This window comes from Ovis canadensis, chromosome 4, assembly GCF_042477335.2.
Source record: "Ovis canadensis isolate MfBH-ARS-UI-01 breed Bighorn chromosome 4, ARS-UI_OviCan_v2, whole genome shotgun sequence".
NCBI classification, from domain to species: domain Eukaryota; kingdom Metazoa; phylum Chordata; class Mammalia; order Artiodactyla; family Bovidae; genus Ovis; species Ovis canadensis.
This window is the reverse complement of record NC_091248.1, coordinates 120,668,205-120,690,220: the sequence shown is the minus strand read 5'-3', so window position 1 is coordinate 120,690,220 and position 22,016 is coordinate 120,668,205. Positions and strand designations below refer to the sequence as shown.

The following is a 22,016-nucleotide window of genomic DNA, read 5'->3' as shown; positions in this document are numbered from 1 at the left end:
CCATTTTTCTAGACTGCTCCAGAGTAAGCCTCTCCCTTCACCAGTCCCCCCCTTTCACACGTCCTTAAGTTCCCCTGACAAGGAGGAGCAGTGCCAGTCACAGGCTGGGCCCCTCACCTCCCACCTGAAAGGACTGCACTTTCCTTGAATGTCTCCTGCTTGTACCCTGCCTGGAGTCACATGGGACTTCAGAGATGGACAGAAGAGGGGAGGAGACACTCAAGGCAGAGTGAACACAACAGGCCATTTTTATTGGTTCAGTAAGTTCAGTCCCCCTAGGGTCTCCCCTGGGTTAGGGAGATCCTGGTCCTGAGAGTTTGGGGCACCCGCACATGGGGGTGGACGCTGGGCTGAGTCCAGAGATGAGGGCAGCTCTTCAGAAGCGCTGGGTAGGAACGGGAAAAGCAGAATTCCCATCAGGGCAGTAACCGGCTGGAAGCTGGCTTCAGGAATCTTTTCTCTTGACCTGAGGAAGAGAAGGTGTGAGGGTCACCAGGAGCCAGGAGAGCTGGGGACCGAGAGGAAGCAGGGTGTCCCACTGACAAGACGAATAGCAGGTCTCCTCCCAACATCCAGCCACTGGTTTTCTGGTGACCCCAGTTTCTCCTGCCCAGCACGGCTCTTCCACTGTGATCACAGAGGGGCAAGGTGTCTTCTGAGGCATGTGGGTGAACCCCTTCTTCCTCTCTGCCCACCTCTGGTCCTGGTGGAGTCTCTACGTTCCTAGGTCTGTGTTGCTGCATTTCCAGTGTCACCTCCAACCTGCCTGCCCCATCCTGGCCCCTCCTTACCATGGCCATCAGCACCAGGGCGCTGACCAGCACAGCGTACAGGGTGGCCTTCCCCAGCAGGATCTCATAGAGGAGGGTGGCAGACAGGACGCCTTGCTGATAAGACGCTGTTGGCAGAAAGGGAGAGCAGGTAGGTACCTGTGAGCAGGTATCTCTGGCCTCCTCCCCCTTTACACTCCCCCACCCAACCAGTGTCCATGGGTTCTCTGTCTCTGGTTCCAGAGCAATGACCATGGGGATGGAGACAAAGAAGCAGAGGGCTACTCACCGGAGGTGACGCCACAGTCTGAAAAAAAAGGGGAGGGAAATGGATGAGAGCCTGCATCTTCTAAACCCGATTCAAAACTAAGTCAGTCTTTTAGTCAGCACTGACCCCCAGGCTCCGAGCAGCCTCTGATCAGAGCCCCAGCACTGCTTGTGCCAATGTGGACACAGCATCCTCAGGGTCATGAAGGAGGCAGCACTGAAGGGGATGGGGACCCACCACTGGCACCCTGAGCTGTGCAGGCGGGCAGGGAGGGCACCCACCAGCACAGCTGAGCTGGGCTGAGGATCTGGATCCGGGGGAGGAGTTCGCCCGAGGAGGTGCCCTGTCCACCCTCTTGCTGGGCTCCCCCGCTCTTCACTCTGCCTTCCCGCTCTCTCGCTGATCTCTCCTCTGTCGGCTCTGACTCCCTCCCGGCCGGCTCACCTGCTCTGCCCCAGGTCTCGGCGCTGATGTTCTGGGTGACAGGCTTGGCCCTGTCCTGCTCCTCCCACTGGTCCTGGTCCGTGAGCCCGTAAAACTGGACTTGGCATCGGAAGTGGTTGCGGGGGTTGTGCCAGAAGGCGGCGGTCACCCTCAGCCGGCTGCTCAGACAGTATCTGGAGTCATTCTGCATGAGGTCCTCTTTGTAGGGCTCAGGGTCCGTGCTGACCCCAGTGGTGACCTGCTTCCTGTTCACCCACCAGGTCAGCTCCACGTGGTCGGGGTAGAAGCCCGTGGCCAGGCACACGAGGGTGGCCTTCTGGGTCCGGGAGATCTCTGCTTCCGAGGGTTCGAACACAGCCACCTTGGGCGGGTGCACCTGTCTCAGATCATCTGGAAGGACAGGGGTGGGGGCCAGGACAGGCCTGAGAGCCAGCTGGGCGTGGTAGGGGCTGTGTGTGTGTGTCTGTGTTTTCGTGTATGAGTATATGAGTGTGAGAAGGAAGGGAAGGGGGCCACAGGGTTATCCTAAAATAAAGTCATGTAGCAAGATGGCTACCCCAGTGGCTCAGAGGGAATCCGTCTGCCAATGCAGGAAACGTGGGTTCCATCCCTGGGTTGGGAAGATCCCCTAGAGAAGGAAATGGCAACCCACCCCAGTGCTCTTGCCTGGGAAATCCCACGGATAGAGGAGCGGGCTACAGTCCATGGGGTCGCAAAAGAGTGGGACACGACTGAGCGACTGAGGGTGCACGCAAACAGTATGGCCTGTCTGTTTGGGGGGTCACCACCCCACGCCTCTGTGCTCTGCCTCCCCCCTGCCCTGCCTGTGCCTGTACTCACCCTGCCACAGGCCTGTCTCCTGTGTCTCCAGCCCCAAAGGTGGCCTTACAAATGGCACCATCCAACCTCTGAGCAAATCCTCTTCTCTTACGTTATTGTTTTGTTATTCAACACGGGAAGCTTATTTCTCTACTTCTCACCATAATATATGGTAGTTGTTTAAGTAGAGCACCAGATGGAACATGAATAATAGAATTCGAAGCTTAGAAGTGGCTTTAGATAGTCTCTGGATGTCTCTGCATCATTTTTCCTGCTTGTGAAGGGAGAAGCCAACACCGCCTGTCTGGAGTGGGGGTGGACACGACCTGATCTATGGATGCCGAAAGCCCTGTCCTCTGCTGGGAGTGAGCCTGAGGGGTTGACCAGTAAGATGACTTGGGGATAAAGAAGTTATTTGATGGATGCTTTTTATTTTTTCAGATGGCAGTGTACTGATATATTTTTGCGTACTCATATGAAGACAGCATTTGTCTTAGGGCGTACTCATCAGAATGGGAGGTTTTCTTTCTTTCCAGTGCTTCAGGTCAACCTAGCCATTCCTCTGCCTCCAGGTACCCCTAAGTTGCCTCAGCTCAGAGAAATTGCTGTCTCCCCTTGTTTTAAATTCAGGCATCTTCAACTTTCTTTGCCCCTTTGATTCCATGTGTTCTACTTTTCCCTGCTGGCTAGCTTCCTAAGTATGCAACTGAGGTCATCAGAGCAATCTTGATCCAGCTAAGCCTCTGGTGTGCGGCATCCCGGAGGGCCCCAGGCGAAGGCATTCCAGTTAAAGCTCCTGCGGACTTCTCATCTGACTATCTTATTGCTTCTGGACCCTCTAAACCTTTATTTTATCCTGTTCTTTGCTTTGTATTGACTTGTTTTTGTTTGTTTCTGAGCAATTCTGTTAAAAGGAAGACATTTCATTCCAAAGAGATGTAGTTTAGCGTAGAAGATTTTTAAAAAACGTTCTGACACTTGCTGTTTCCATGGATGTGACTTAACTTCAGGGCTGGCTTTATGGGGGTATGAACTGTGTAGTCACACAGGACTCCACACTTAGAAGGCCCCCCCCCCCCCCCCCCCGGCTTGATATGATGCTCTGGTGTCACCACTGTGAAATTCTAAATAATTTTTTAAACAAAAGCCTTAGGTGTTCATTTTGAGGAAGCTCTGGGCTTCTTTGGTACTCATTCAGTAAAGAGTCTGCCTGCAATGCAGGAGATCTGGGCTCGATCCCTTGATCAGGGAGACCCCCTGGAGAAGGGAATGGCAACCCACTCCAGTATTCTTGCCTGGAGAATTCCATGGACAGAGGAGCCTGGTGGGCTGCAGTCCATGGGGTTGCAGAGTCAGAATTGACTAAGCAACTAGCACTTCCCTTCACTTTCTGCCTTCCATCAGGCCGGGGGCCCTGTGCTGCACTTCCACCCTGTGACTGCACCTCTGTCCCGAGGGCTTTGCTGGCTGGCCGGAGCTGAAATGGAAACCTCCTGCCATGTCTCTGTTGCACAGGCTCCCTCAGGCTTTCTGTGCTCGGCCTGGTTCTTCACCCTCCTGCAGAGTCCCTGCCTCTGGGGTTCTACCAGCCCTCCAGGGGCATTACAGAATTGACTCCTCTGACCCCCTCGCCTAGCAAACACTTGGAACTTACTGGGAAAATTACAGACGCGTGTTTGAGCCATATGCGACGCTCCTTGTGACGTTGATGTGCGGGGCAGAAGGAAGCAGGACCTTCCGTACACGGTGAAGCACTGACTACATGGCCGCACGATGAGGAGTAAGTCAGTTTCCCCTCCCTGTTTGTGAGTCCCCGTGGGTGGGCTCACCCATGTGGGTGCACCTGTGTGTGTGTCCTGCTGGGCTTTGGTGGTGTGTGCTTGGATGTGGGCTGGAGAGCCTCAGACAGAACTCTGAAGTTTACCTGTCCTGCTCCCAGCTCACTTCTCACATATAGCCAGCCCTCCTCCCCATGCTAATCCTGCCCCTCCACTGGCACTGGGTTCCCCTGCTGCCCCAGTGACCGCCTAGGTGAGGGTCGGGGGGAGACCACTGAGTTACAACAGGTCTGCTAGATACTCTAAGACCCTCCCCAGGCAGCTACTCCTGCAGTGTCGGCAGTGTTAGCAGTAGGTCTTGATAACTTTCAATCCGAGGGAACGTTCCCACAGTTTCACTTGCCCAAGGTCATCAGATCATTAAAGGACCAGGGCTTGGGACCCAGGTGTACCTGTTCTGAGGCCTCCTGCTCTTCTCCACCCTGGCTGATCACAGGAGCCCAGCTGTCACCAGGAACAAACACTTCGAAAGGAGCCCCACTGGCTCCAACCTAACCCGTCTAACTACAGACACGCTTGCTGTGATCACATCATCCAGTAAACACACTACTGAGGGGTCGTTCCCCTCTGGAAGCTCAGTGTTTCCATCACCAGGTGACACTGAAGATCCCTTTCCAGCGCTAAGATCTCCTTGGCAATGTTCCTGGTCTCAGCAGGAAAATATGTCTATTTGAATGTAGTTCCTGCACCATCTGGGTGTTTAACCTAGAAGACCTGGTGTGAGGAGGGGAATTTCAGGCTGGGTGGCGGGGGCGGGGGTGGTGGTGGTGAGGGGGCTCCATATGATGAGTAAATGCCCCCAGTAGCCCAGGTTCCCACCCAGCCCGGGTGTGCTGTACACACAGCCTGGCCGGCAGGGGTCTGGACTTAGAAAGGAAGAGGTTTGAAACCTAAATTTAAATCCAAACTTTCAAACAGTAAATCAACAAACCCCACCCTTTTGGATTCTTTCCCTCACTGCCTCTGTTTATCTGTCTCTTTCAAGTCTCTGTTCCATTTTCCTCCATCCTTTTCCTCCTGGGCCTTTCAGTGGAAGCTTGCATCTCTTCCTGCCTGGAGCCAGCTCTGCCTGTTCCTGGCCCCCGCCCCCAGCTCATTTTCCCCTTTACAGCTGTTTCACCCATTTCTACCCTCCCCTCAGCCCAGATCGCCATCCTCAGTCTTTCTCTCCAATCAAGCAGCTCTCAGAGTCCTAATAAATTCTCTTTTTCGCCATGGTTCACCAGGTCCCTAATATCTCAGAGAAAAAAATAAAAAGACCAAAGCCCCCCTTGCCCTACCTCTCTGTTCCAGGACTATGAGAACCCCAATCCTGGCCCCTCATCCCTTGCAAAGCTGACTCCACAGGTGGACAACGTAGCCACACGCTCCAGCCCACCCCACCCATCTCCGGGGAGAAGAGGGGCCGCGAATAGAAGGCAGGGAGGCGTTCAGATCTCACCTGTGACCGTGAGCCTGGTGCCGGCGCCGAAATACCGCTCACTGGCTCACAGAGTCCCAGTCCCGCAAGCAAACCCCTCAGAGCGTCGCTGCTCGCCCTCCGGGTCCCAGAGCCCGGCTCCAGGGCAGGGGGAGGACCAGGCGCCCGGATCCTACTCGCCCTGACCCCGCCGCCCGCGGCCAGCGCGCGGACTCTCGCCCACCGCGGCCAGCCCGCTGCCGGCCCCATAGGTCAGGGCGGCGCCGGGGCGCCCCACAAAGAATCGAGGCGCGCCGCCCGCACTCACCTAGCACCAGGAGCCGCGTGCCCGGCCCGAAGTACTGCGTCTCTGAGTCACGGCCCCCCAGCCCCGCGCAAAAACCCGCCGCTCATCCCCCGGGTCCCCGGAGGCGTCCCCGCTCACCTAGCACCGACAGCCGAGTGCCCGCGCCGAAGTACTGAGTGCTTTGGCTCACAGCCCGGGGACCCGGGACAAAAACCAGCGCTGCCCTTCTCTGATGCCTAGACTCGGCCCAGGTCCCCACCGACCCTGAGCGCCGCCTCGAAGGGAGATGGCAGCCGCCCGCCTCTCTGCATCCCACCCGAGGGAACACTCAGGCACTCCAGCTGCCCTCCTTACCCAGCACAGTCAGCTTGGAACCAGCTCCAAAGTACAGCTGCGCGGCGTTCACACAGCCCAGGGGACCCAGGCGCAAACTTTCCCTTCTCGGGAGAGCAGCCGGGGAGGCTCCAGCGCCCACTCCCCCAAAGCCAGGGTTTCGGGGGATCATCTAGTCTGGGCATTCCACCCTCCCTCGCCCCGGAGAAGCATTCTTACCTAGCACGGTGAGCCTGGTCCCTGGCCCGAAGTGCCGCTCATCATAGGAGCACAGTGGGAAGGGGCTGCCAAGAATTCCTCCCTCTTCCCCTCCTCCCCTGGAACAGTCTGGGGCCACCCTCCTTCTCCTCCCTGGCTTCTCTCTCCCGACCTCCCTCCAGAACTAGTGGACAGGTGGTCTGGACAAGAGGTCACCCCAATTTTGCAGAGAATGAGCTTGACTTGGGGGCTGACATGGTTGTGAAATTGGAAGAGGCACTAGGGGTGAAGGTTTTGCTGGACTGGGAAGTGTTTCAGGCTAGACCTTGCTTCCTACTATTTCTGGGACCGTAACCTCCCTGGCCTTAGTTTCCCATCTGAAAAATGGGGTAATATCTTCCCAAGGAGGTTGTTGTGAGTGCTTAACAAATAACACAACTGCAAATACTTTGTCCAAGATCAAGTTTTGTGAAGATCCCACTCTGACAGCTTGATTCTTCGTGTTCATGGGAAGCTGAGTGTGGAGCAGGGAGAGGCAGAGGTGACCACAGTCCAGGTCCCTGAGAGACCACAGAGGGACCTGCCCCAGGGACTTCTCCCAGCCGCTCTCCCCATCTTAAACTGGGAGCTAGGTTCTGGGTGGGCTGCATGAGTCTATTTTCTGAGGCAGGGCTTTTTGTAAAAGCACTTCCTCTAACTGAATCATTGTGCCCACCCCCCCAGCCCCCACAATGTTACACTGTGATACAAAAATGTCCTCTCCTCTGGTGCCCCTCCTCCAACCGCTGGGCAGAGGCAGGAAGTGCAGGTGGCAGAGGCTGGTCTGATTGAGTGGGGTGAGAGGTGACAGAGTCAGGGCACACTGAGAGTGGGGAGGGGCCTGGGGAAGGGCAGGGTGCTAGTGGTGGGGGAGGGGGGCAGAGAGGCCCCTCCTGGAACAGATGCCACCCTGAGGAGCTCCCCTATGTCATCAGGGCTCCCCTCTGGGACTCTCTTTGCTCACCTGTGCAGACTGGCATTTATAGAGAGGTGGGTGGGAGGATCATCCACAGAGGTGGTGTCAGCTCAGGGCGGGAGGACTCGCAGCTCTGTGCTTGCCCTTGGCTTCCTGGATGGCCTGACTCCTCTCCCTAGTGCACAGATGCTCAGTGCGTCTGCTGTACGCCCGCCTCATGCTGCGGCGAGGATGGAGTCCACTCTCCCAGCGGGAAGCCCCAGCCTGCCTCTACAGACTTAGGACTGCCATCTCTGAACCTCGCAGCCAGCTGAGTGCAAGGACCTGAGTGCTGAGTGCGAGGTCCCTGACCCTGTGCTTTCCTGTCCCATTCATACCTCTGACTCATGACCTCTCTCCCACAGGGATCGCTGAGACCAACTCTTCCTGTGAAGAGGCTGCCACCTTCCCAGACTCTCTGCTGATGGTCCCAGTCAGAAACTCAGTGCTAGCCTCTGCCTGCATTATAGTAACTCGCATTGCTTGTATATTAACTCTTTCTATCCATGAATTATCCCCTAATGAACAGGGAAGATTCTTGAGGACTGTGACTTGGATATCTTTATTTTCTTGGAAGTTAACAGCAAACATTGCAATGATATATGCTTAGCAAGTTGTTGGCTATTCGGATGCATACATATACAGAGACATGTGTATATGCATGTGGTTGTATACGAGAGACCCATGTTAGAATGCACGCATGTGTTGCCATAGAGAAGGCTGTGTGCTGCAGGGCTGGGAGGGGGAGGGTCGCTGTCTGTCTCAGGCAGGCCTGAGGGTGATATCTGCCCCTGAACTGGGTCACTGTGGGTGAACTCACGGACTCATTCATTGATTCCCAGATGGATGCATACACTGAACATGGCTTCCCAGGTGGCTCAGATGGTGAAGAATCTGCCTGCAATGCAGGAGACCTGGGTTCCATCCCTGGGTCAGGAAGATCCCCTGGGAACGGGAATGGCAAGCCACTCCAGTATTCTTGCCTGGAAAATCCCATGGAGAGAGGAGCCTGGCAGGTGGCAGTCCATGGGGTCGCAAAGACTGAGCAACTCACACACACACACACAATGAACTAAGGTACTATGCCACATCCCATGGCTACTGTAACAAAACACAACTTTGCCGTCAGGGAGTGACCTTCAAGTAGAGGTGTCAGACAAGAAAAGGGGTAGTTTCCGTCAAGTGTGGTCAGTGGTAGGAAGGAGGTGGGCACGGGGCACTGTGACAGCAACATACACGGTACGTTTCATCCCGCGTCATGGGGGTGGCGTAAGAGGCACAGAGGCTTCTTATGCGGAAGATATCACTGGTAAATCTTCAGGGATCAGTAGGAGCTTACATATTCGTCATTCCAGGTAGAGGAGTGCAGGATGACCTGCAAGCCAGTGGCTCAGGGAGTCCAGGGTGACAGGAGTGAGGGTGAGTGTGGACAGACGGAGGACAACGGTGGGTCTTTTATGCCATTTTGAGGGCTCTGGGTTACGTCACCATGATGACCATGTGACAATAAAGAGTTTTGGAAGGATTTCTAGAAATAGCAAGAGGGCTGATCCTTGGTTTTAGGGAACTTTATTTTCCATCCTCCGAGGACTCCTCAGGGGACATTTTCTCATCTACTTAATTCACTTGAGTGAAATTTCTAACTGGCTTTACAGCTTAGACTAGAAGACACATTTGCTACTGAGAACAGAGTCCCAAGCCAGTGACTTTCTTCTCTCCTGGAAACACTCCTTGGTGGTGAAGGAAGCTGAGTGGTGAATGCCCTCGGGGAGGCTGCATGGGTGACACAAATGACCTTGAGCTTCATTGTCATGAGGTCATGACCACTTGGCAGGTAGACACACCTGTGCAGGTCAGCTCTACCTCAGAGCACCTTGATTAAGTAGGACAGAAAATTCCCAGAGTTAACATCAGCATTTTTCTAGACTGCTCCAGAGTAAGCCTCTCCCTTCACCAGTCCCCCCCTTTCACACGTCCTTAAGTTTCCCTGACAAGGAGGAGCAGTGCCAGTCACAGGCTGGGCCCCTCACCTCCCACCTGAAAGGACTGCACTTTCCTCGAATGTCTCCTGCTTGTACCCTGCCTGGAGTCACGTGGGACTTGAGAGATGGAGAGAAGAGGGGAGGAGACACTCAAGGCAGAGTGAACACAACAGGCCATTTTTATTGGTTCAGTAAGTTCAGTCCCCCTAGGGTCTCCCCTGGGTTAGGGAGATCCTGGTCCTGAGACTTTGGGGCACCCGCACATGGGGGTGGATGCTGGGCTGAGTCCAGAGATGAGGGCAGCTCTTCAGAAGCGCTGGGTAGGAACGGGAAAAGCAGAATTCCCATCAGGGCAGTAACAGGCTGGAAGCTGGCTTCAGGAATCTTTTCTTTTGACCTGAGGAAGAGAAGGTGTGAGGGTCACCAGGAGCCAGGAGTGCTGGGGACCGAGAGGAAGCAGGGTGTCCCACTGACAAGACGAATAGCAGGTCTCCTCCCAACATCCAGCCACTGGTTTTCTGGTGACCCCAGTTTCTCCTGCCCAGCACGGCTCTTCCACTGTGATCACAGAGGGGCAAGGTGTCTTCTGAGGCATGTGGGTGAACCCCTTCTTCCTCTCTGCCCACCTCTGGTCCTGGTGGAGTCTCTACGTTCCTAGGTCTGTGTTGCTGCATTTCCAGTGTCACCTCCAACCTGCCTGCCCCATCCTGGCCCCTCCTTACCATGGCCATCAGCACCAGGGCGCTGACCAGCACAGCGTACAGGGTGGCCTTCCCCAGCAGGATCTCATAGAGGAGGGTGGCAGACAGGACGCCTTGCTGATAAGACGCTGTTGGCAGAAAGGGAGAGCAGGTAGGTACCTGTGAGCTGGTCATCTGTGGCCTCCTTCCCTCATAGCCCCCACCAGGGTCCATGGGTTTTACATTCTCTGATTCCAGAGCAAAGATAATAGGAGATAGGGACATAGGAGGAGAAGGCCACTTACCGGAGGTGACGCCACAGTCTGAAAGAAAAGGGGAGGGAAATGGATGAGAGCCTGCATGTTCTAAAGCAGATTCAAAGCTAAGCCAGCCTTCCTCAGTCCAATAGCTGGCAAGATGCTAAATCTTGCAACAACCACGTGAACTTTGGAGTGGATCTTGCCCCAGCTGAGCCTTCAGATAAGACTCTAGCTTTGGCTGACATCTGATTGTAGCATCTTGAGATAAACGAGCCAGCTAAGCTATGCCCAGATTCCTGATACATTAAAACTAGGCAATCATAAATATGTGATACTTTGAGATGCTTAAAACAAAACAAATAAATGAAAAAGACCTACTAAGCTAGCTTTTAGTCAGCACTGACCCCCAGGCTCACAGCAGCCTCTGATCAGAGTCCCAGCACTGCCTGTGCCAATGTGGACACAGCATCCTCAGGGTCATGAAGGAGGCAGCACTGAAGGGGATGGGGACCCACCACTGGCACCCTGAGCTGTGCAGGCGGGCAGGGAGGGCACCCACCAGCACAGCTGAGCTGGGCTGAGGATTTGGATCCGGGGGAGGAGTTCGCCCGAGGAGGTGCCCTGTCCACCCTCTTGCTGGGCTCCCCCTGCCCCCCAGCCCTTCACCCTGTGTGCAGCCTTCCCGCTCTCTCGCTGATCTCTCCTCTGTCGGCTCTGACTCCCTCCGGGCCGGCTCACCTGCTCTGCCCCAGGTCTCAGCGCTGATGTTCTGGGTGACGGGCTTGGCCCTGTCCTGCTCCTCCCACTGGTCCTGGTCCGTGAGCCCGTAGAACTGGACTTGGCATCGGAAGTGGTTGCGGGGGTTGTGCCAGAAGGCGGCGGTCACCCTCAGCCGGCTGCTCAGACAGTATCTGGAGTCATTCTGCGTGAGGTCCTCTTTGTAGGGCTCAGGGTCCGTGCTGACCCCAGTGGTGACCTGCTTCCTGTTCACCCACCAGGTCAGCTCCACGTGGTCGGGGTAGAAGCCCGTGGCCAGGCACACGAGGGTGGCCTTCTGGGTCCGGGAGATCTCTGCTTCCGAGGGTTCGAACACAGCCACCTTGGGCGGGTGCACCTGTCTCAGATTGTCTGGAAGGACAGGGGTGGGGGCCAGGACTGGCCTGAGAGCCAGCTGGGTATGGGAGGGGCTGTGTGTGTGTGAATTGAGGGCAACAAGGAAAGGGGCCACAGCATCATCATAAAATTATATAGCAGGAGGTTCTGTTTGTTTAGGGGTCACCATCCCAATCTTCTGCTATCAGTCACCCTCAACTTTGCCCCTTCTTTCTCGGTTACCCCGTGGATACACACTACTGACCGCCTCCTGCCTCTCCCTAAGGCGGCATCACATCCCGAGTTTCCTGGCTTTGTTTGAAATGTCTTATTCTTGCAGCCGTGTAGGATGATCCATTAAGTGAGTATATCTGTTTCCTTCCTAGCTCAAATCTCTCTTTGGTGCATGACTACCTGATTTTCAGACCTGGAAGTAATTATAGGAGAGCTGAATAAGCCTGGATTTTTCCTAACAATATGACCTGGAAACCAGACTGACTGCATGTAATAATTATTTTTCTGTTTTTGCAGGGAGTGTGTGATTACCTGTTTGAGCGACAACACATGAATTAGAACTAGCCATTCTTCCTTGGGATTTCCCAGGTGGTTCAATGGTAAAGAGCTTGCCGGCCGATGCAGGAGACATAAGAGACGTGAATCGATCCCTGAGTGGGCAAGATCCCCTGGAGGAGGAAATGGCAACCCACCCCAGTATTCTTGCCTGGAAAATCTCATGGACAGAGGAGCCTGGCAGGCTACAGTCCGTAGGGTTGCATAGAGTTGGACACAACTGAAGTGACTTAGCATGCATACATATTCTTCCCTAGAAAAGATACTTTTCCCGTTATAGCTGACATGCTTTTCTCTATATTATACTGAACCTGCCTTTTGTTTTGATTTTACATGTAACCCGCTTTGTGAAGCCTATGTACCTTTGGCTAATATCCTGTCTGATGTTTCAAACTGACTCCTACACGGGCGCTGGGTTGTGTGGGAGCGTGCCCAGGATGGTTGGAACCCCATGAAAGAAACTGTTCTGAGGTTGAGCCCTATCTTATTTCCAGTGTCCAGCAAACCTCCCTACCAACTTTGGAATCCTAATTCCAGTCACGCATTATATTCAAAGCAGCACAAGTGTTGAAATGGACAAACCCCAAAGTCCGAAGGCCCTTTCACATGCTTGACAGATGCGAGAGAATTTCTGAAATTGTTGGAAGGCAGGCCCTCGTGTGAGGATGTGGAGGAGTAAAGTAAAACCAAAAAACTCGTCTACCTTTCAAGCACCCTCTGTGTTGCCAAAATGCACTGAGACCTCTGTTTAGCTCTGTTCTGGGAGCGAGTTTGTGGAGCAGAAATGTGGCAAACCCAGATGTCTCCACTTTATCCAAGTTCAGGGAATGTTTCTATTGAGAAAACTGAGCCCCGGTTTGGAACAAGACAGTCTGTGACACAGTGAGGTTCAACCGGAATGAAAGGGATGGCGGCATCCTCTGAGTCCTCTACGAAGGATTTGCACGCGATCTGTTGTCGATGTTCAGTCATATCCGACTCTTTGAGACCCAACAGATTGCAGCACACCAGGCTTCCCTGTCCTTCGCCCTCTTCCAGTTTGCTCAGACTGATGTCCATTGAGTCAGTCAGTGATGCCATCCAACCGCCTCATCCTCTGTCATCCCCTTCTCCCCCTCCATAAGGATTTAGTCCCTTACAATTTCAGAACTCCAAGAGACCACCATTGTCATCTCTGTTTTATACTTACATCTCAGAGGGCCTGAACCAGTTTAGATCACTTTGCAAACTGCACGAGAGCCCCTCTTCCCCCAGAATTCATACATTTTGAATCCCGATGATCTGTACTTTCCAATTTCTATCACGCTCCCTGGCACGTGCTCCCCTCTGCAGGGTAAAGCCTGCTCGGTGACCCATCCCTCTAGCAGTGTCTACAACTCCAGCCCAGACCCACCTCACCCTTGCCCGCTTCCTCCCGAGGGTGGTGATGGTGTGTTAGTGTTTAATCATGAGCCACTGACTCCATTATCTCAGCACAGATCCTGAGGCTTGATAACAATGGGGTCTCCAACCTATTTCTCCTCCTTCCACCTTGTCTCTTGCTAAAAGGGTGCAAGTTCCAGTTGTAACAGCTTGTTCAGACTTACCTTCTCTGACCCCCACCAAGAGCAGTGCTCCCCAGGGACACTCCTGCAAGCTCAAGTGATGCTGTGACCTGGACCTCTGCCCTCAGGGCTCAGGAGCCCCCCTCAGACCAGCTCAGTCTCACCAAGCTGCTCCCCCACTGCCTCCTGGTTTCTTAAACCAGCTCAGGACGACACACACGGCTTTTGGAGACTGGTGGAGGCAGAGAAAGGATGAAGGAGAGACAAGGACAGACAAAGGACAAGGAAAGCAAGCACAGGGCTCTGAGCTGGAGGGAGGTCCTAGGGGTAAGTTTTAACATAGAAGACAGAGCTGTTCGCCAAAAGGGGGTCAACAGTGCAGGATCAGAGTTAGAACGGGGGTGGCAATGGAGACGATCAGATAAGAGAAGGAAAGCAAAACAGCACACCTGCCAAAGCAGGAGCGACAGAGGAGTCCCGGAAAAGGAGAAGAAGAGCGAGACCAGGCTGGAGACAAAGCACAGCTCCTGGGAGCCCTGGGCCGGGGCCGCATCAGACAGTGCAGCAAGCTGACCCCCCACACCCTTGCACCCCGCTTCCCGCCCAGTACCTGTCACGGTGAGCCTGGTGCCGATCCCAAAGTGGAGGGGCGAATTATAGGCCCACAGCTGCAGGTGGCTGTGGCGAAACCCCCAGAAACCTCAGGCAGGGCAAAAGTCTGAGGTCCTCGAGAGCGGGAATGGCCATTTTTTTCCCTGTCGGCGTTCATGGAGCTGGACCAAAGGGATGCCGCTAGGAGAAAGGCCAAAGCACACTCTGGGGAAAGTGGGGAAAGAGGAAGAAACTTCAGAGGGGCCGATCCACACGTGTAAGAAGGAGGGGTGAGCTTAGAGGTGTGAGGAGGCAGCTTGTGGGCAGAAGACTCAGAGGAGAAACAGAGGCATCAACCAAGCTGCCTCTAAAGTGAGGGCAGGGGGCTTCCCTGGTGATCCAGGGGTTAAGAGTCTGCCTGCCAATGATGAGGACACAAGTTTGATCCCTGGTTGGGGAAGATCCCCTATGTTGCGGGGCAACTAAACCCCTGCGCCACAGCTACTGAGCCCAAATGCCTAGAGCCAGGGCTCCACAAGGAGAGAAGCCACTGCAATGAGAAGCCCACACACCACAGCTAGAGAGTAGGCCCTGCTGTCTGCAACTAGAGGAAAGCCCGCATAGCAACCGTGACACAGCACAGCCACAAATAAGTAAGATTAACATTTAAAAAAAGAGAGAGAGATGGCAGACCCAGTTCCTCGGAAGCCCCACGGGGATCAGAGTTTAGCTGACCCCCTTCCATCAGGACAGGGAGGAGAAACAGACACTCCAGTCCCAGAGACAGTGACCCTGCCTCCCGGGTCCTGCGTCTTACCCAGGATGGCGAGCCGGGTCCCGTGTCCAAAGTGCTGTGCCTGGTTGCTCCACAGCACAACGCGGGTGTGGCAAACCCCAGAGTGGCTGGTAACATGGGCCCTTCCTTCCAGAGACGACCTTCCCCCCAGAACTTCTAGCACCTTCTAGCACCTGCTCTGCTCACCCATACCCTCAGCCTTTTCTCCACTGTGTTCTCAGTCCCGGCCTTCTCTAAGGGGAACTTCTAGAGCTCCAGCCTCACAGCACGCCATCCCCAGGGAAGAGCTGTACTCACCCAAGACGGAAAGCTTCGTCCCATTGCCAAAATAGAGTCTTTCATTAGTCACACAACGCTAAAGCCTGGTAGGGAAACTCGCCTGCACCTCCCAATCCTTCCTCCCCCGGTTCACCTGCGGCTCCCCTGTTCCTTTCCTTAGCAGAACTTTAACTCCCGGGGGTGGAGGGGGTTTACAGCCATACAGTGTGTGACTCCCCACCCGCCTCTCCTGTGTCCATCTCCTTTCTGCATGCGGGAGAAAAATGGTAGGACTAACAGCTCTGGGGCCAGAGGTTCTCGCATCCACCCTGGCGTCGATGGGTATCCTCCAAGGAGACAGGAGATGGACAAGGTGACCCATTTCTAATTGAGATTACTTGCCTCCCAGTAGGGAAACCAGGCTTAGCCGAGCCCGCCCATGAAATTACTGGAGATGGAGGCTGCCTGCCTCATCAGGACAAGAACTCACCAAGACAGGAATTCAGATCTTTCTGATAAACACGCACTTTAACCTAGGCACCCAAGACAGAGGCTCCATCTGTTCTCTGCCCCTCCCTGCAGGTTCCCAGCCCTCCAGTCCTGGCTGGCTTATCTACAACAGCGAGCCGTCTTCCCTCCCCCCTCAAAAAGTAGAAGTCTCCAAAGCCAAGCCTCCAGGATTCACTTCAAAACCTCTCCTCCTCAGCTGAGCATAGCCGGGATTCGGGGAGAGGTTGGGGCATTCAAGGATCTCTTCCCTCCCAAAGACACCAGCCCGCTTCAAACACCCCGCATAGCCTTCCAGAGCTTTCCAGGACCCCTGGACCCTGGAAGCTGGGCCATCCCTTTCTTCCTATGTTCCCTGGGAGGGAGTGCTCCTCATGGTACCCACCTGGAGACCCCGGCCTTACCTACAACTGTCAGCTTGGTCCCTGGGCCGAAGTGATATTCATAACACATCAGAACACAGCCACCCTACAACGCACACCTGGGACCCGCCCTCCCCTCCGAGGGGCCAGGAAAGGCCCGGACTGTGTCTTACCTACAACCGTGAGCCTGGTGCCTTTTCCAAAGAAAACCTCAGTATTCACACAGTGAAGCGGAGCAAGGAGGAAAGCAGTTAGAGGCGGGCAGAGCGGCCAGGATCTGTGTTGGTGTCTGGTGGACTCTGGGACTGGGAGTCCTCTCCTGTGCTTTATGGATATTGCACGAAAGAATATTTTTGACTCTTGACTCTTGGGGCCTCGGAGCAGGGGCAGAGTCCATCCACAAGGCCCTGTGCCTCTGTTTTGATTCTTCCTGAGGGTTCATCACAGGGATGTGGGCTTGGGGAGGTGGGCAGGGTCCCAGACACCCGTGAGCATCCATTGGGGGGTGGGTGCTGGCATAGTGCTGACTTTTGTTTCATAGAGCGAGTCACCTCCCACGCACCTTCCCATTGACCTTGCCCTGGGCAGGGAGCGGGTAGTGCAGGAGTGGGATAAAGGGTCTCCCTGAGTCCTTCATCCATGAGGCCACAGAAGCATCTTCCTACATCTGGCCTTTCTGCCTCGAAGCTTCAGCTCTGATCCAGACCTGCCCTGCTCTGTGGTTTGGCTTGACAGGTAAATGGTGGGGGGAGGTGGAGGCCTTCCAACCCAAGCCACCCTTGGGCCGGTGACCCAGGAGAAGAGCGAAAGATGGTGGGCACTGGAACAGGCAGAAAGGTTTTTGTAAAGGATTCCCATAGGGTTGAATCACCGTGGCCCCGCTGTCCCCACAACGTTACAGCTTTATACAAAAACGGCCCCTCCCATGGGCCCGCCCCTCGGAGAGGGAGTCTGGGAGGATCCACCAGAGAGTTGCCCCTCTGAGGACATTGGAGGGCGAGGAGGTGACATCAGCACTCTCGGTGCGTGGTGCGGGGCGGTGGGGGGGCAGGCACAGACAAGGCCGGGGGCTCCCTCCTCACCTCGTGCCCTTTCTTCAGGACCTTCTCTGCTCCTCCGAGCTGCATGCCTTTGTGTCAGGGCTGGTTCCCCGGCATCCGCTCCTCTGCAGGCTGTCGTCATAGTAGCAGCCCCTTTTATCCCTGGCCTGCCCCTGACGTCAGGCACCCAGAAATCACATCTGTTATCTGAGAATGGGGTCCCGCAGAATCCAGACTCTGCCCCTTCGGCCCAACTCTGAACCTCCAGGGTGGTCCAGAGAACAGGCCACCAGGTACACAGAGGAAGAGCTTTCCTGGGGTAAAGTCATAGCTGAGAGCTGTATTTCTTTTCTTTTTTTGCATTCACTTTAAAAACATTTTTAAAAAACAATTGGAGGATAATTGCTTGACAGTGTTGTGTTATGTCTGCTGTACAGCAACGTGGATCAGCTATCGCTCAGCTCAGTGCGCTGCAGAGACCTTGAGGGTGCGATGGGGGTGGTGGGAGAGCTGTGTGTCTAATCAGTGTGAGTGAGGGGGAACCACCTGTGTCGTCGGCTGCCTCACTTCTCACTGCAGACTTCAGACATCAGGGTTCGGTGAAGGGCTTTCCCGGGGAAACCAAGGTGGAGAATGGGGTGAATACAGCCTGGGGACGTTTAAATGCAATTGCTTGGTCACGTGATCATACTCAAGGTCTTCTTCCTCTTTTTCCCTAAAGGGCAGAAACATTTTGAATTTTCGCCAGATCTTTGATTTTCCCTGCACAAGATGACCTTGAAATGGAAACTCCAGTTGAGTAGCCTTGATCTCATTTCACTAGATGGCGCTTCCTTTTGTGGCCTTTAAGACTATGACTCAATGTCTAGAAGCAAAAAAGACAAACTTGACCACAGAATGACAACACACTTGCAGGGGGAACACACATAGAATCAAAGATAAATGACATTATGGGGAAAGAAATGCAATTCTCATCATGAGGGCTGATCTCAGGATGATGAACTTCTAGAAATCAATAAAAAATAATCCAGCGGTGAGATAAAAATGAGAAGGTTCCAAAGAAAAGATCCAAATGGTGCTTAACCATAGGGGAAAAAAAATCTTGCCATGGTAAATGCAAACTAAAATGGCATTGAAATGTCAGTTTTCACCAATTTGATGACGTGAATGGTGGAAGGCCATTCTATCACTGGGCTTCCCAGGTGGCGCTAATGGTAAAAGAACCCTCCTGCCCATGCAGGAAGCAAAAAAGACGAGGGTTGGATCCCTGGGTCGGGAAGATCCCCTGGAGAAGGACATGCCAGCCCACTCCAGTATTCTTGCCTGGAGGATCCCAAGGGCAGAGGAGCCTGGCAGGCCTATAGTCTATAGGGTCACAAGGAGTTGGACACAACTGAAGCAACTTAGCACGCTCTGACATGCTAAATAATACAGCTCTTAATGGGAGCAATTTGAAACTATCTATAAATATTATGACACGACTTAGTGACTAATACCACCACCGCCATAAATAATACAAATGTTCTTACTTTTTCACCCAGGAATTCCACCTTTGGGAGTGTATCCTGTAATTACTTTTGCATACAGATGAAAACAAGTGTGTAAAATATTTGCATTATTTGGAATAGCAAAGGATTGGCAAAAACTCAAGTACCCATCAGTAAAGGATTGGGTAAATAAATTGTGACACATTCACAAAACAGAATATTATTCAATACTAATAATGAATGAAAGTGCTTTATACTGCTATGGAAAGCTTTCTAATATATACTGTTACCTGGATTAAAAACAAGCGGTAGGATAAGGTTTCAATATGCCACCTTTGTCTAACAAAGGGGAAAAATAAAAATTATACTTCTGTGTGTTTGATGCTATATGAAGAAATACTGGAAGTTTACAAAAGAGATGGGTAAAAGTGATTACCTGTTAAGAATAAATGGAGGAGACAGAAGCAGAGTGTAAGTAAAATTGACATTTCTCAGGGTCAACTTTGTAGTGTTGATTTTTGAGCCATAGATAGTAATTTTATTTTAAATGGGTAATAGAGCTATTATCTATTTTATGTTAAAGTATCACTGACTCGATGGATGTGAGTCTGAGTGAACTCCGGGAGTTGGTGATGGACAGGGAGGCCTGGCGTGCTCCTATTCATGGGGTCGCAAAGAGTCGGACATGACTGAGCGACTGAACTGGACTGAAACAATAAAATTTTAAAAGAAAACAACAAAATACTACTTTAAGTGATATTTTGAAATCTACCAATGTAAAAAAAAATACTTGTTTCATTTACAAAGTCATTTTTTTCAAAGAACAGTTTATATAAGAAGCTGTTTCATGGTACTGAATTTGCTGAATGAATCTCCAGTCACCTAGGAGCCTGGTGAGAAACACATATTTCGGAGTAATCCCCAGGATGTTCAGAGTTCCAAGTCTCTGGGTTTATTAATTTGTATTTAAATAAACAATTAGGCACAAAATTGCCCTGGGTATTTACACTTCAGTAATTTACTCCCTAAGTTAGAGTTTCCTTTTGACCTGGGGACTCTCATGCCAACTTAAACTTAAAAAGAATACCACCCTGCCTTGGTTCCACAGCCACCTTTTGTTTTCACGGGGATTGTCTCAACTTTGTCACGCTGTTAGTAGCTCAAGTGCCCACGAAGCTTTTTGTTTGGTGAAAGGAGTTCAGACAGGTCAGGAAGGTGCCACGTGAAGCCTTTCTTCATCTTCGACAGCAGGGGGCAGCCTTTCCTCATTTTTTGGTTCGACTTAACCAGCTGCACTCAGTGCGGCCACTTGAGGGGGCAAGAAGAATGTCATAGTGCTCAGGGGACCCAAGGGAAAGCTTGCTGGTTACTTGTGTGCCTTTCTCAAGCTGGGTGTTGGGATATAGGGAGGAGACCTGCAAATAATATCTATGTGTAATTTTTTTAAACTTTTGCACGTGAATTGACCCGTTTTAACCCAAACTTTGTCTCCTAATTTCCCAGATGTTACTGAAGTGTGGAGAGGCTAAAGGGTCCCCCAAAGTGGCAGAAGACAAGGAGAAAGGGCTGGAACCAGAAGTTCGGCCTCCTCATTTAAGATCTGGGACTCTCCTAGGTGCTGCTCCTGAGCCCTGGGGCCCTACTCCTCAGGCAATCTCACCTCCAGTAGCCAGACTGAGAGCTCCCTCCCATGCCCTCTGCTTCAAACCTTGGGCAAGTTACTGGATTTTTTTTTAAAAACTCCAGTCTCCTTAACTGCCTGCAATGAAGGAGACTCGGGTTCCCTGGGTAAGGAAGATCCCCTTGAGAAGGGAATGGCTACCCACTCCAGTATTCCTGCCTGGAGAATTCCATGGACAGAGGAGCCTGGCGGGCTACAGTCCATGGGGTTGCAAAGAGTCAGACACGACCGAGCAACTAACACTAACACTCTTTAACTGTAAAATGGGAATGATGATGATAAAATAAGACCTACCTTATGGAGCTCTTGTGAGACATAAATAATACTCCTAAAGGTTTATTGGGCTTCCCAGGTGGCGTTAGTGGTAGAGAACCCACCTGCTAATTCAAGAGATCTAAGAGACTTGGGTTTGATCCTTGGGTTGGGAAGATCCCCTGAAGGAGGGCATGGCAATCCATTCCAGTATTCTTGCCTGGAGGAACCCATGGACAGAGCAGCCTGGTGTTGGACACGACTGAGCAAATGAACAGCAAAAGGTTTATTGGGCTTCCCAGGTGGCGCTAGTGGTAAAGAACTTGCCTGCCAATGCAGGAAACGTAAGAGACATGGGTTTGGTCCCTGGGTTGGGAAGATCCCCTGGAGGAGGGCATGGCAACCGACTCCAGTATTCTTGCCTGGAGAATCCCATGGACAGAGGAGCCTGGCAGGCTACAGTCCATGGGGTCGAAAAGAGCTGGACATGACTGAAGTGAGTTAGCATGCACACACGCAAAAACGTTTGTCATATGCCTGCATACAGTCAGTCAAGGCGTTGGTGACTGCTGTTTTCACAGACAACACTGGGCTAGGGCTCTCTCTACCACACTGGTTCCCAAGCTCTGACATCCACCAGGATGCCTTGGAAGTCTCGTTAAAGGCAAGCTGCTGGGCTCCGTCTAAGAATTCCTGACTCAGTAGGTCTGGGGTGGAGCCTAAGAATTTGCATTCCTCCTAAATTCCCAGGTGATTCTGGTCCTGCTGGTCCAGGGACCACACTTTGAGAACTGTTCTTCTGGAAGGCCTTCTCTTCAGTATATTTGCTTCCTCTTCTGTGGGGCCCTACATGGGAAACCTTAAAGATGGGTTAGCTTTGCGGTGGGAAACTAAGATGGCGCCAGGCGGAAGAGATAGAGGCGTGGTCTATGTTAGTTTTTGATTGGCTCTCTTGATTTCCGTGCACGTGGACAGCGCGTGATCACCATAGACTCCTGTTATAATGAAGGCACATGACGATTTGACCTTTAAGGTGATTGGTGCAACTATAGAAAGTCCCTCGCAACACCCCCTTGCTTGCCTGTATAAACCAAGAGTTTGTGGCAATAAAGCCGAACTGCTTAGACAGAATCCATGTCGCGTTTGATTGTCTCTCACTCCCCGAGGGGCTGGGTTGGCGGACAGCAGGCTCACCTCTCCTCGGGACTCCTCGGCTTTGCTGAGGGAAGTTCCACTGCCTCTCTCTTTCTGCGGAGCGCCCCCCGCACTCTTCTAGCTCATACTTCGTTTATTCAACCCCTGGCTGCTTATTATGTCTCAGCTGTTGTTTAATCAGTAGACATACCAGGATGAGTAAGACAAGACGTCTTCTATGAGAAGCTCATGGTTGAAGGCCATGGTAGGCACATCCATACACACTAAGCAACATGAGCCGAACTGTGATAGAAGTAAGCGTGGAAGAGAATGAGGACCCCTTACTCAGACCAGAGGTCATGGCGCCAGTGCAGGCGTGTGGGGAAGAGAACGGGGAGGAGGAAGAGGCA

At 52.8% G+C, this 22,016-nt stretch overlaps 2 gene segments (V, D, J or C); both read right to left on the bottom strand.

Moving 5' to 3' along the window:
- Nucleotides 1-230: 230 nt before the first annotated feature.
- Nucleotides 231-6,433, bottom strand: LOC138439584 (T cell receptor beta constant 2-like). The segment is given in 5 exon segments: nucleotides 231-466; nucleotides 792-898; nucleotides 1,060-1,077; nucleotides 1,483-1,872; nucleotides 6,200-6,433. Coding segments are annotated over 5 exon segments (687 nt in total).
- A 3,080-nt stretch (nucleotides 6,434-9,513) lies between these two features.
- LOC138439578 (T cell receptor beta constant 2-like) overlaps nucleotides 9,514-22,016 on the bottom strand; it is a 93,633-nt gene continuing 81,130 nt past the window's right edge. Inside the window, 4 exon segments of the C gene segment in view lie at nucleotides 9,514-9,749; nucleotides 10,075-10,181; nucleotides 10,338-10,355; nucleotides 11,031-11,452. Of these exon segments, the coding sequence occupies nucleotides 9,729-9,749; nucleotides 10,075-10,181; nucleotides 10,338-10,355; nucleotides 11,031-11,452 (568 nt within the window).